Source organism: Apis laboriosa, unplaced genomic scaffold, assembly GCF_014066325.1.
Source record: "Apis laboriosa isolate Shangri-la unplaced genomic scaffold, ASM1406632v1 scaffold16_cov148, whole genome shotgun sequence".
NCBI lineage: Eukaryota > Metazoa > Arthropoda > Insecta > Hymenoptera > Apidae > Apis > Apis laboriosa.
In genome coordinates this window covers 4030181-4043676 of record NW_025222129.1, presented here as the reverse complement: position 1 = coordinate 4043676, position 13496 = coordinate 4030181, and the positions used below count along the sequence as shown (strand labels likewise).

General features: G+C 38.1%; 1 protein-coding gene across 2 annotated transcripts in view; it reads right to left on the bottom strand.

The window, feature by feature from the left end:
- The window catches only part of LOC122711030 (zinc finger protein 423), an 84992-nt gene that overhangs the window by 11450 nt on the left and 60046 nt on the right, over positions 1-13496 (bottom strand). Inside the window, exon 1 of one of the 2 annotated variants that reach the window (XM_043929410.1) lies at positions 4085-5105. The exons of the other annotated variant lie outside the window; for it this stretch is intronic. Within the exon in view, the coding sequence (XP_043785345.1) occupies positions 4085-4181 (97 nt within the window). The 5' untranslated portion in view covers positions 4182-5105. Of the gene's footprint in view, positions 1-4084; positions 5106-13496 lie in introns of those variants that run through there. 2 annotated transcript variants of the gene reach the window in all.

Below are 13496 nucleotides of genomic sequence, written 5' to 3'. Positions count from 1 at the left end.
CATTGATTGATACGCGATGGGCGATTATTCGCTTTTTCCATTTTTCCATCTCCGTTCCAACCGATCTGTTGTCCAATATTTACGCAGTAAACACATAATTGCTCCGCGAGAACGGATTGTCGAGTTTTTCTTTTTATCGAATCGAACGATAAGTTTTTGAAAACTCAATAAAATAGTATTATATGTAAAACAGGTTTCGTTTATTCGTCGATAAGTTAGGTTAATTTTCATTGATCTCGGTTAATACGATACGCATCATAATTGGAAAAATTGGAAAGAAGAATTGAACGATCAGACAGGGAGAGACGAAAGAAACGACGTAGTCGTCGTAGACGAAGAAAACCGGTGACAAAAAGGAGAGATCCGGACGAGTGGAATAATTAATAATTGGCAAGAATGAAGACTCGTACCGGGTCGGATAGAGCAAAGTGGCCCTGGTAAACGGTGGAAATGACTCGGCTAGTTGGCCGTTTCCTCATTTGCCCCGTCCACACGCTGGATCCGACACCCACCACTGAATTTAAGAGATTTTGCGGAATCCCGCCGTCTCTGCTCCTTGAAACGCGAGCGCGAGAGACACCCAACGAGATCGGACTCGTGTATCCGTTTAAATGGGTCGCATCCTCCGCCCACGCGTCCTCCGCCACCGTTTTCCACGCTTTAATTTTCTGGGATCGCGACTAGCAACTGCGACTTCAAACGATCGTTCGAGCCGTCGCCTCCAAGATTTTTGCGCGAATCGCGCACTAGAACGTCGAACGCTGTTTCCCGTAAACTTTAACAAATTTTCAATTTCAGCAGTTTAAAAATTTCCGTCATTAATTAAATTCTTCATATTTCTAATTTTTCTTTTTGTTTCCAAATTTCCAAATGTTAGAAAATCGTTTTAAAATTCTCATTCCCTTAAATTTCTATATTCTATATTTGCGTTCCTTCATTCTTCCATACATCTTCAAATTATATTTCTAAGTTTCCGCGTTTAAATTCTATGTTGTTTCTTTCATATTCTCTCTCTTTCTCTCTCTCTCTTTGATTTCTTTTCATTTCTCGATGCGCGATATTTATATACGGGTTGGTATTATTTTGCAATTTCATAGGAACGGCTACGATTTCTCGGCGTGCCTCGACGATTGCGAGTGTAGAAAAAAATCAGGTGTTCCTGCAATTGTGCAACATGGACCGCGACGGGAACGGGGCACTCGCCCAATTGGCATCCAGCATGACTCACGCGCGCCTCTTCTCGAAGGGAAAAAGAGACGCGGCAGATCGGGTGAGCGTGCAATAAATATAAACCGAGCTGCCGATCGAGTGTACGAAAGCACCCAGCTGATCCCGCCGTCGTCAACAATTCGGTTGCGATTGCCAACAAATCAGGATCAAGCCTTTCGTCAGCCCATTCATGGAAAGATCCGATCGTTCTTCGAAATCTTTTAAACGTCTCTTCATCTTCGACGAAGGCCGACCTCTCCCATTCTCGAACAACGATCCCTCCAACTTTTCCCTCCTTACTTTTATTATTTTTCGTTGCGTAAAAATTCGGGCACGAATCCTCGAAACGATAATCTATTTCTTTTTATCCCACACTTGGACGAAGAGGGGTTGAGATCGAACTGCGAAAAACGTACAACTCGTATTCAAACATATTCAAACATATTTTTTGACGGATAAATTTTTGTATAACCGAACGATGCATCCTCTTAAAATTTTCCAAGACACCTAATCGAATCTAGATAAGACCAATATCGATATCAAAGTATTTCTTGAAAAAAAAAAAAAGAAAGAATCGCAACGATTAATCTTACCTAGAATCCTGATACCCGAATCAAAGTGTTGCAACGATGCGAAAAAAGCACCGTTCTCGAGAACAATTCTCGATAATTAAAATGTTCGCAGGGACCTCCGCATAAAGGGTGAGGAATGTTTGGAGCAGAGAGGGAAAAAGGGGTGCGAAAACGAAGAGGAGGCAAGGATGCGAGGGCTCGAAGGAGGATCGAAGGGGATTTTATTTAGAGTCTCGATTCCGTCCAATCAGCGGCGATGTGTCATCGACGCGAAAATAGTCGCACTTAACACTGGCAGCTCTTTTCTGCGACCTGCCGATGCCAGCCGTATTGCATTGTGTTTTTATCTTGTAGCAGTGTTGGTGCGAGCCCATACAGCCTCCCTGTGGTCGCATGTGGCCGCGTATAATGTTGTCACCTCGTGCCCGTCGCTATTTATAGGACGCTTCGACCACGCTTATTAATAGGGGGCCGACTTAACGCCTTCGTTAATTGTGACTTATGTTAGCACGCGAACCTCTGACAACCCCTTCTGCCCCAGTGGTTTGCGCGGATTTTTTCATCGACATTGGCGTAACAACCGCCGTCTCTCGCGCTCGGATCAATATTTTTATCCACGATCGTTGATCGATCGAAACGTGTCACGGTTGTGTGATTCGGTTGCGATCGATTATAATTGGAAATTTTCCTTCGCTTTTCTTGGGGGGGAGAGTTTTCGATAATTTAGGGATTTCGAGATTTTAAGATGCGATCCTTTGATTCGTATTTTCGATGATTGTTAAGGGATCAAGATATGAATTTTTTTAATGTTTCGAGGAAATTAGGTAATTAGAGATTTTGACGATCGATCGAATCGTCGTTTAGGGTTATTTTTGGGGGATTTTGGCAGTGGATAATTTATGTTGAGCGTGATTTCTTGAGCTGGATTCATATTTTTGATGATTGTTAAGGATATGAATTTTTTAAATGTTTCGAAGAAATTAGAGATTTTGACGATCGATCGTTATTTTTAGGAGATTTTGGCAATGAATAATTTATGTTGAGCTGATTCCTTGATGCTGGATTCGTATTTTCGATGATTTTTAAGAGATCAGGATATGAATGTTTCGAGGAAATTAGGTAATTAGAGATTTTGACGATCGATAGAATCGTTTAGGGTTATTTTTGGGGGATTTTGGCAATAGATAATTTATGTTGAGCGTGATTTCTTGAGTTGGATTCACATTTTTGATGATTGTTAAGGATATGAATTTTTTAAATGTTTCGAGGAAATTAGATAATTAGAGATTTTGACGATCGATCGAATCGTTTAGGGTTATTTTTGGGGGATTTTGGCAGTGGATAATTTATGTTGAGCGTGATTTCTTGAGCTGGATATTTTTGATGATTGTTAAGGATATGAATTTTTTAAATGTTTCGAGGAAATTAGGTAATTAGAGATTTTGACGATCGATCGAATCGTTTAGGGACTTTTTTAGGAGGCTTTTGGTAATACATAATTTAGAGATTTAGAGATTTTGAAGGTATTTGAAATTTGATTGAATAGATTGATCAATCAGTTAGATGAAATTTGAATATTTTGGTGATAGATAGTGTTTCAGGATAATTACATTTTGATATATATTGCCAATTATATCGGAAAAAATTTTTGTTGGAACTAGGATTTTTATTTCGATTCCTAATAATAGTCGATAATAATAATCGATAAAATGGAAGGATTTCTTAATTTATTATTCCCACCTTCGATTAATAATTCTCTTAAATTTGTTACTGGATCAATTTAAAATATCTACGTCTAAAATTTAATATATAAAATTTTTACGACGATGTATATTAATACATTCTGACAAGCGTAAACTTGATAATTGTGATCTATGATGCCCATCTCCGAGTTTTAAATTGGACAGCGTTAAATATGCTTCTCCAACTGCGAAGCTTTCGGATAATTCTATTAGACAGTCGATGATATTATATCATCGTGAAAGACTTTTAATAGCGAGGAACTTAACCATCAATTATCGGATCAGATTGAAATTGAGGAGACGTATGAAACGAAGGGTAAGCGATTGAAATACGTTCGCGTGAAGAAAGAAAAAAAAAAAAAAAAAAGAAAAATCGCGTAGTCGAATAAATAAAAAGATATTTTAATCGATCATTCTACTTACAATTCTACTGAACTGTTGCAATAAAAAAATCGTGCGACTTTACAGCTAAATTATTTCTAGTTCTTTTTTTTTTTATATTATAGCAAAAATAAAAATAAATATACTTATATTTAAGTAATATATGAAAAGGAACAATACCTTTGGACTTATGCTGCTCCTCCTGAGAAGGTTCCTTGTGCGCTTGGATTTTGCCTATTAACAACTCCAATCTCGAACTATTTCCCTTGAACAACATTTTGTCCTTCCTTCTCCTGTTCAATCACCCCTTGTATATTCAAATTCACACCCGTTCACCATCACCAATTAATACCAGTTCGAAAAAGAGTTGTTCAATTAATCTACTCCGAATTTTGAAATTTTGAAATTTGGAGTAACGATAAATGATTCCAAAAAAAAAAAAAAAAAAAGACTGTTATAAATATATACATTTATCAGAGAACCATCACTCGATAATAGAATATTCATTACAGATTATTCATTACAAACTTTTTTTGAAATCGAATGAATCGAGTTAATTACTCAAAAGAAATTAGTCTCCAATTAGCTAATCTTCGATACCAATTCCTCCAATATTAATACAATTGTCCCTTCGGATTCTTCGGTTCCTCGAATTCCGTTCAATCGAGCAAAATCTATAAATAGATTATAATTGATTCCCGACGATGAAAAATCATCTACAATAATCATAATCAGCCTGCTGTCACTGTCGATTCTTCACTACACTCGACTCCTCTTCGACAGTCTCTTCCCAACTGTTTCCTCTTCCAAAACTTATTATTTTAAAAATTCTCTTCGAAACTAACCCCTTACGAAAACTTCCAAAACTCGAACACCATCGACAATGCTTACGTATCACACGATGATACGTAAATGACCCCCCCCCCAAAAAAAAGAAAAACAAAAAAAAAAACAGAATTCCAAAGAAAAATCGCCAAAGCGAAGCTCGATCTCTTCTCGAGAATTGCTCCAAGAAAAAAATATCAGTCTTGAAACTTGCAAGTTAAAAGATGGGACGCGCCACGTGACCAGTCGCAAAGCGTGGAAAAGCTTCGGTACACTCGGATCCCCAAGGCTGGAAAGGAGGAGAGTTTATCGATCCGGTCTCGATCGTTCGATCGCAAGGACTGGCGGCGATCCGGTGGCGGCTGGTGGTGCTCGCGCGAGGCCGGCCACCGAGGAACACGGCCGAGTGTATAAACGCGCACTAAACCGGGAACCCACGGTGACTATTATCGCGCACGATGCAAAAGCGACACACCAACGTCCACCTCCTGAAACCTCCTGAAAGAGTGTTCGCCGTACGTGGAGGAAGGAGAAGGGACGACGACAAAAGCCGGCTGCGAGAGGCCAGGGAGTCCCCTGGGAAACCAGCGACCGCATTGGACGGTAGGCGGGATCACACACTAACAGAGTACACCCACCTTCCGGCTACCTCTCGCACCTATTTAACCTTTTCGTCCACCTCGTTTTCTACGAGGCAGCTGATACGTGTGGTAGGTATAGGAGCTGTCCCACGCGAGGTACTCGAGGACCGAGCTTGCCAACGTTTATTATATTATAAGAATTGTCCCGTTTCGCTTGGATGGGGAGGGGATGATCGGTTTTAAGGGGCTCTTTGAGGGACGTTCGAAAATTGTTGGTCGAAAATATTTAAGAAGGGTTTAACAGGGATTTTAAGACGATGAGGGGGGAAGGGGGGTGGGGTACTTTATGACGGTTGTATTACGAGCGATTGGTGACGAGAGAGGCTGCTGTTAAGGCTACTGTTGGATTAAACGATGGTAAAAACGATGGTTTTGCAGATTCGATGACGGGGTGAAGATGGAAAGAAGGATAGGGGTGGGAGGGAGGGGGTGATTCGAGGATCTGCAGGAAACGTACAAGGATTATTTGTAGGATATCACTTCCTATGCGAGATTGGCGACGAAGTTGTTAAAAGTTAGCTCGTTTTGCATAGATTGAACGATTGGTTTTAGAATGTTAGGAAGTATGTTATTAGATATCTGTGACTCTTCACGAGAGGCTTAAGGTTAACGATGAGATTGTAAGAATCGTGTAAAAAGGGAAGGCATGATTTTAAGTCGTGAAAAACGTAAGTTCTTAACATCAAGGATTACAAATTTCTAATTTTGGAGTCGTGAAATGTAGATGTACTAAAAAAAAAAAAAATAAAATTAGAGCACCTTTGGATAAAATTTTCTTGGACAAATTTCAAAGTTCTTAGCATCAAGTTGTAAGAATTAAAAATTTTTTGGAGTCGTGAAATGTAAATATAATAAAAAAAAAAAAATTGGAGCATCTTTGAATAAAATTCTTAGTTTTAAAAATTGGAGCACCTTTGAAATAAAATTTTTAATAGTTTGATAAAATTTCTTAATTTTTGAACAATTTAAAATATCTGCACAATTACACATACACGTACAATTTCACAATTTTAACAATTGGCTTGCACGCAAGATGGATTATTTACGTAACAATCTATGGAAATCTAATCGATGGAAATCTCACGGGTTGCCAAGCCACCCTATATACCAGTTCCATTTATCGAGCCAATATTCGAGGAAACCAAGGGCGTATTGCTTCCTCGAAGCGATATCCAACGGCAGTTAACAAGCTGTTAACTGGTCGTCGCAGAAAACAGAAGCGGCACGGCGCATAGTTTTCGTGAAACCTATTTCCAAGGTTCGCCAGCGGGGTTTCTATCGGGGGATCCAAATCGAACGGTTCGCCTTCAGATCTCTATACGTGTACAAGTCGAAAAAGTGTGCGGTGATGTTGGGAAAATATAAGGTGGAAGGAAAAAGAAAGAAAGGAAGGAAGAAAGGAAGGAAGGAAGGAAGGAAGGAAGGAAGGAAGGAAGAAAAATAGAAGAGGCCACCGGGGAAAAAAGAGAGAGGGAGAGACCCCCTGCAACCCCTGTGAAATCGACTGGAATGGATTCTCACACACGGTTGGAGCTCTGTACCACCTTATGGGGGCCAACAGAGGCCAACAGACTCCCTACAGGGACCCATAAGGTGTGCCTGTAACCCGTGGCCCGTGCACGGAAAGGCGCGAGGCGCCCACCCATCGTGATTATTTATCTCGTTGCGATCGTGACGTTAGGTGGTCTTCATCCCTGACCGTGTCATTCGCACGTATACATATAGCTATAAATGTCGATGACTCTCTTCTCGGACTTTTCAACTTTCGGTTTCGTCCATTTTTTTCCTTTTTTTTAAGATCATCTCGAGATAGCATAGATCGCAATTTTGAGTTTATGATTTAGATAGATCTGTGCCTATAAATTTTAGATTCTTAGAATTTAGAAAATTTGAGAATAGAAAGTGAGAAGTTAAAAAATTTATTACCTCGAGTATTTTTTTCAAAGGTTTCTTTCCATTTTGGATTTATGATTATTTTGCATTTCGAGGTATGCGACGATTGTGATCAATTTTGATCCAAATAGATTTGGAGATTATAATTACAATATTGATCGAAGAATTTATCGAGATATGGTTTAGAAAATTAGGGAGTAGAATGTAAGAATCTTTCGACAGATTTCTTGCGAGGTCTTTCAATTTTGGATTTATGATTTTTTAAGTAGATTCGGATAGAGATGGGTGGTATTGGAGTATAGTGATTAAATGGTCAAATTTTTTTGCGATGGAAAGGAGGCTTGAAAAATCTCGATGCTTTTTCGATGTACGTTTTAATTGCCACGGGTATTTCCTTCAGCCGGGTTTTCATTGTGAGTCGTTTTTGCCGGATGCTTTTATTGATCGCGCAACTGGACCGAATCGTACAGACGGCTACTCCGATTCGACATCGAAACGGAAACAGTGTGACTGGCAGCGATGCGAAACACCTCGGGCAAAAAGATGTTCTTCCATTAAAGATCGCCTTAGGCACGCATGATTCCTGGATCTTTTCCACTTTTTAACACCGCTATAATTTCAACCGTTATTAAATTTATTTTTCCGTGTTATATATATTTTCTAGAAAAATTCAAAGAAATGCAACAAGTGAAATTATCCGCTCCAAAGCACGAATTGCATGCGCCTCCAACGCAAAGATTCCAACGCAAGATTCTACCGTCGAAAGTTTCGAAACTTCGTTTTAAACTACGCAAAACTTCGTAATAACTTATATCAAACTATGCTACCAAAACTTCCTACCAAATGATCCATGGAATTTCCTGCCATGAAAAATCGTGAATTCGTCGAAATCTACTTCAAAAAATCGATCAAAAGAAAAATTAAAAAAAAAAGGGAAGAAAGAAACCAAATTGAATTACTCAAACAACACGAATATTGAATTTCCCGCCGTAAACCTAACCTAACTCGCTCGAACGAGTTCCAAAAAGATAAAACTCGATTCGTTCTTTCACAAATTCTCTTAACAGATCGAATATCTCTTAAAGAAAAGTTGGAAAGAAAAGTGGAGAGTGGAAAACGGGGCGAGGAAATATGAATGAAAATCGAGGACGTGGCAACGTGACACGAAGCACGTTGTGGGTGGCTCCTTAAATAAAGCGCATGTGCGGCTTTTACCGTTTTCATCGCGATCGACTCCGCCTACGCGGCCCCGCCGATGCACGCGTTTTCCCTTTTGGCTCGTTCACACGCGCACGCGACGCTTCCGTCCGCCCCGGAGGTGAATCGGTGGCCCGCAAACCACCCACGCTTTAGGCCGCGTCCACACGTTCCCCTTCGCCCCCACCACGTGGCGCGCGACGTCACGCAACCCGTGCAAGCGGCACGCGCGATTTCATTCATGCCTTCGTCCCGCTCCTATACCTGCGCGCCTCCTGTATCTCCTCTTCTTTCCTAATCCGAAATAGAATTTAATACTTTTGTATTGAATTAATTTCTATTTTTTTTTTTTGAAGAAGAAGAAGAATTTTTAATCTCCTAAGTGCAGGTATACGTATATATTCGTATTGGTCTAATATATTTGATGAATACAGAAATGGAATTGAAATAAAGATCTAATTTATTTTTTAAGTGTTGTAAAACGTACTTTGCTTTTTGGATATTTTATATCCTTTTGATTATATCATGTGTTTTCTCTAAATTTTTGGATGTTTAATATCTATGCGTGAATATCTGCAATCTACTTATAACAAGATATTTTATTGTAAAAATTTCATCGTTTGGAAAATTATAAATATTTCGAAATGAATCAGACAATGATGACAATTTGAAATTCGATGATAACCCTCCTCCATTCTTATTCCTCGAAGGTTTCAAGATACGCATGTGTGCGGAAGATAAGAAAATTATCTATTGTCGAAAGGTGGTATACTCTAACCAGTATCTCCTTTAATCTCATACTTCCAATGAAGTTCTAATAAAAAGATCTCCGATTCGTCGAAAATCATCATCAGCTATGAAATCAAACGACAAACTTTCCCTCCTTTTTTTCTTTTTCTTTTTTTTTTTAAGAAGCTAACTAACGATACTAAAGATTCGTCGAGTGATTAAGATCGAGCTGCTCTCTAAACTTGGAAAGCGTGAATGAGAAGCGTCGTCAATCGGCGATTAACGCTTTCACGAAAGAGGAAGGAGGATAGCTGGAAGTAGCTGGATGATTTTAGAGAAATGCACAAGACGACGAGGGGACGAAAAACATTTTATGCAGGAGGATGGAGAGACAATGGCGCTCTAGTACACTCGATTTGCGGTCGAGAGATCACACGGAAGTGGTAGGAATTGCTTCGATATTCCAGAGGAGCCTGTGAGAACGCGGACGGCGTTCCTCCATGAATTTATTAGATTGAGACGCTCTCACGCGAGCATACCAGACGCTTTAAGAAGCCACGGAACCAATTTCTACCGGTCTTCCAATCGGAGACACTTTCACGGTTCTATACTACGGTGAAATTCGGACCATTGTTCACACGTTCCGTTCTTTCTTGTCCATCAGATTTTCTTAAGTTAAGAATGATGCAAATCCAATTTAATCCAATCTGGATATACACCGGTTGCAATTCGATAAAGCGAGTATATATTTTAAATTATTATATTTTAAATTGCTCGTGGGAATTAATTTATATTCGTATAAAAGACGAGATTTTAATAATACGAGGAAACTTTTCTACTTTTTCAGTATAAGTCATTTTGTTTTTGAATAAATTTTTTTATTACGCATGCGTAAAGAAACGGATGTCTTTGTTTCCATTCCATTATCGAAAGCAATCACCGATTTATGGCCGATTTATCTTCACCACTTGTACAATGACCAAGGCTTTTTTCCCAGTAATTTTTTTTTCCCTCGTCGTCACGCAGTCTGGAAATTTCTACTTTGTGCGTACTTTGAGCGTGTAATAAATCAATCCATTCACAAACACGTTCATCGGCCGCAATGGGGATATCAGACCGGTAACTCCATTATTTCAACTATTTGCCAAAGCACGATAATTCTTGTAAAATCGGATGAGTAACCACCGAAAGTCATGTTTTTCTTTCAAACAACAATAGCACGACTTATCTGCTCTCGGACAAAAGTGTGCCTCCAATTAGCCTTTGAACAGAGATTATAAGATTACTATTCTCCGTGTGATTCTTAAGTTATCTTCAACTTATTTAGTTAGGCTCATTGAAGTGGAAGAGATAATATAGAGAGATTTGAATTAGAAGAAACGTTCTTTATCTTTCTCTTCGAAGAAAATTTTAATTTCCAAGGAATAATAATAATAATAATAATAAAAAAATGAACTTGCTGCATCTTGTTACAAATATTAAAATTATAAATCCTCTTTTCAACGCTCGTTGAAAATTTTCTCCCGCACCCTAAACGGCAAAATGTAAATTGGAACGGTGAACGGTGCTCGCCACGACAGGAACGGCTTCCGGTCAAGGAACATAAACTCCTCGAAACTGTCTTAACAACCGCGAGAAACGGCTCCACAGACCGGTAGCTGTTACTCTCTTAGGATACTTCCGCTCAAGCTTCTAACCAACGTGATCGTTCTCACAATAACTTCGAGGAAACGTAGCAAAATTAATCAATTTAATCGGATCAATCTTCGAAGTTCGATTGCTTCGAAAATTCCATCGCGAACGAAACGAACACTTTTCTTGATCAAAATTTCCATAAGGATGAATATTGAATTAAAAATTGTACAAAAAAAATTGTACAAGAAAAATTGTACAAATGTTGCAAAACAAACAAAGAAGATTTTTCCAACGAACAGTATTTTTTATTTATGGAATTTTTATAGCAAGATGCAAGAAGTTAAATCGTTAAATTTTTTCTTTTTTACTTATAGATATAATAAAATATGTGATTGAAATGTAGAGGATTGATTTTTGTTTCTTGTATTCGTATCGAAGAAAAGAAGAAGGATTTAAACGTTTTAAGACGTCGATTTAGTAGAAATATTTCCCCAGCATAAATTTGAACCTGAATAGCTTTTAGCTGGGATCGGGTAGCTTCCGGTTCGCCTTAGGGTAAATCCAACTACGGAAGCAACCTTCTGACCGGAAGCGGCTACCCTTCTGAATGCTGTACCCTTCACGCGGTTTGTCTTAGCCGCCATTTTGGGGCTGCAGTAGTCCAAACATTCCCCTTTCTAGTCTTGAAAGTCCATTAGTACAAAGAAATATCACGTTTGTCTAACAACTTCATTTTCGAAAGTGTTTGCGAAGCTACACTAAAATTATGAAATTACGAGATTTGCAAAATGTGATAAGTTTGCAAAGCTACAAATTTAATAAGATTAAGAAATTCAAATAACAAAGTTGTAAACAAATTGTAAAGCTTAGAAAGTTATAAAGTTGCAAAATTTGCAAAGTTACAATGATTGATAAGTTGATAAGATTTGCAAAATTAAAAAAAGCTACAAAGTTAATAAAATTATAAAATTGTAAAGTTTGCAAAGAGTTATTATAGAGTTATAAAGTCGCAACGTTTGATAAGTTTGCAAAGCTACAAATTTAATAAGATTAAGAAATTCAAATTACAAAGTTGTAAACAAATTGTAAAGCTTAGGAAGTTATAAAGTTGCAAAATTTGCAAAGTTACAATGATTGGTAAGTTGATAAGATTTGCAAAATTAAGAAAAGCTACAAAGTTAATAAAATTATGAAATTGTAAAGCTTGCAAAGAGTTATTACAGAGTTATAAAGTCGCAACGTTTGATAAGTTTGCAAAATTAAGAAAAGCTACAAAATTAATAAAATTATAAAGTTGAAATTTACAAAGCTTGCTAAGTTACAGAATTATAAAGTCGCAAAGTTTGATAAGTTTTCAAAATTAAAAAAAAAAGCTACAAAGTTACTAAAATTATAAAGTTAAAGTTTACAAAATCTCAAAGCTTGCAAAGCTTGCAAACTTGCAAAATTAACTAAGTTATAGAAATATAAAGTATTTGCAAAGTTTGCAAAGTCACAAAATTGCAAAGTTTGATAAATTTGCAAAATTGAGAAAAAGTTAATAAAATTATGAAAGTCCAAGTTTGCAAAATCACAAAATCGCACAAACTTTTTCCTTCTATTCCAAGATTGCCAAGAAATCTAATGATATTCGTGCTACAATAATTTCCATCGATCGAAGATAAAAGAGAAACGCAAAAGGATTGAAATAAATTCGACCTGCTTGAAAACGAAGAATTCCAGATGAATCGCGAGATATTCCGTCTAAAGAAGATCGTAATTTCCCGTGGAAAAGTTGGAGGGCGGCCGAGAATCCCCTTTTTCAAGGGGATCGCTACCGGAATTTCAAGAGGCTTCTTCTCCAACGCGACGAAACGCTGAGAAAACTAATTTGCCCGCTGACAAAATCATTCGATTCCCTTGAGATCCCCCGGTCAACTCTCTCGTTAGACACGCTAGAGGTTTTCAAAAAGCTGCCACTCACTTTCCAACTGTCGTTTCCTCTGATCGCACCATGACCCATCGCTCGACGAGTGTATACCCATCCATTCCAAGTCGTTCGCCTATTTTTATCATAACCCCCGACCATGATATTCTTACCTTAACAGGTTAAACCTGGATATCGATTATCCACATCACCAATTATCTTAATTGCCTTTTCTCCAATTTTACCAAAATCTTTACGAAATTTTCTTTTAATCGGCCCCGTATCGGGCGTCCTCAGGGTGATTAAGGAATGTCATTAGAGGGACATTAGAGGATGGTAATAGAGAGTTAGAACCGTTAGAAGGTTAGACAAGGTAATTATGGGTGAAACATGATTTCTAATTATCACCATCTATCAAATGATCGTAATTTGGGGAACGACCCATTCCGTTTATCAGTTTATCTTCCCTTCTAATTACCTCTCTCGGAAAGATAAATCGAAGTTTCCAAAAATTCTTCGACGACGTCGATAAGCAAGGTTTTAATGTTTTCCCTATATCGTCTATTTCCAAACACCTGGCTAAACTTTTTATTTTACAACAAGTTGAGGAAAGATCGTGGAATTCAGAAATTGGCCAAATTCTTTCATTCTCACATCAAGTGAATCGAATCACTTTTCAACGGAACCGTTCTTCTTATCTCAACGCATTCTGGAAACCGAAAATCCGCAGGTACGTATCGAACGAACGAGAGAAGAACGGCTAATT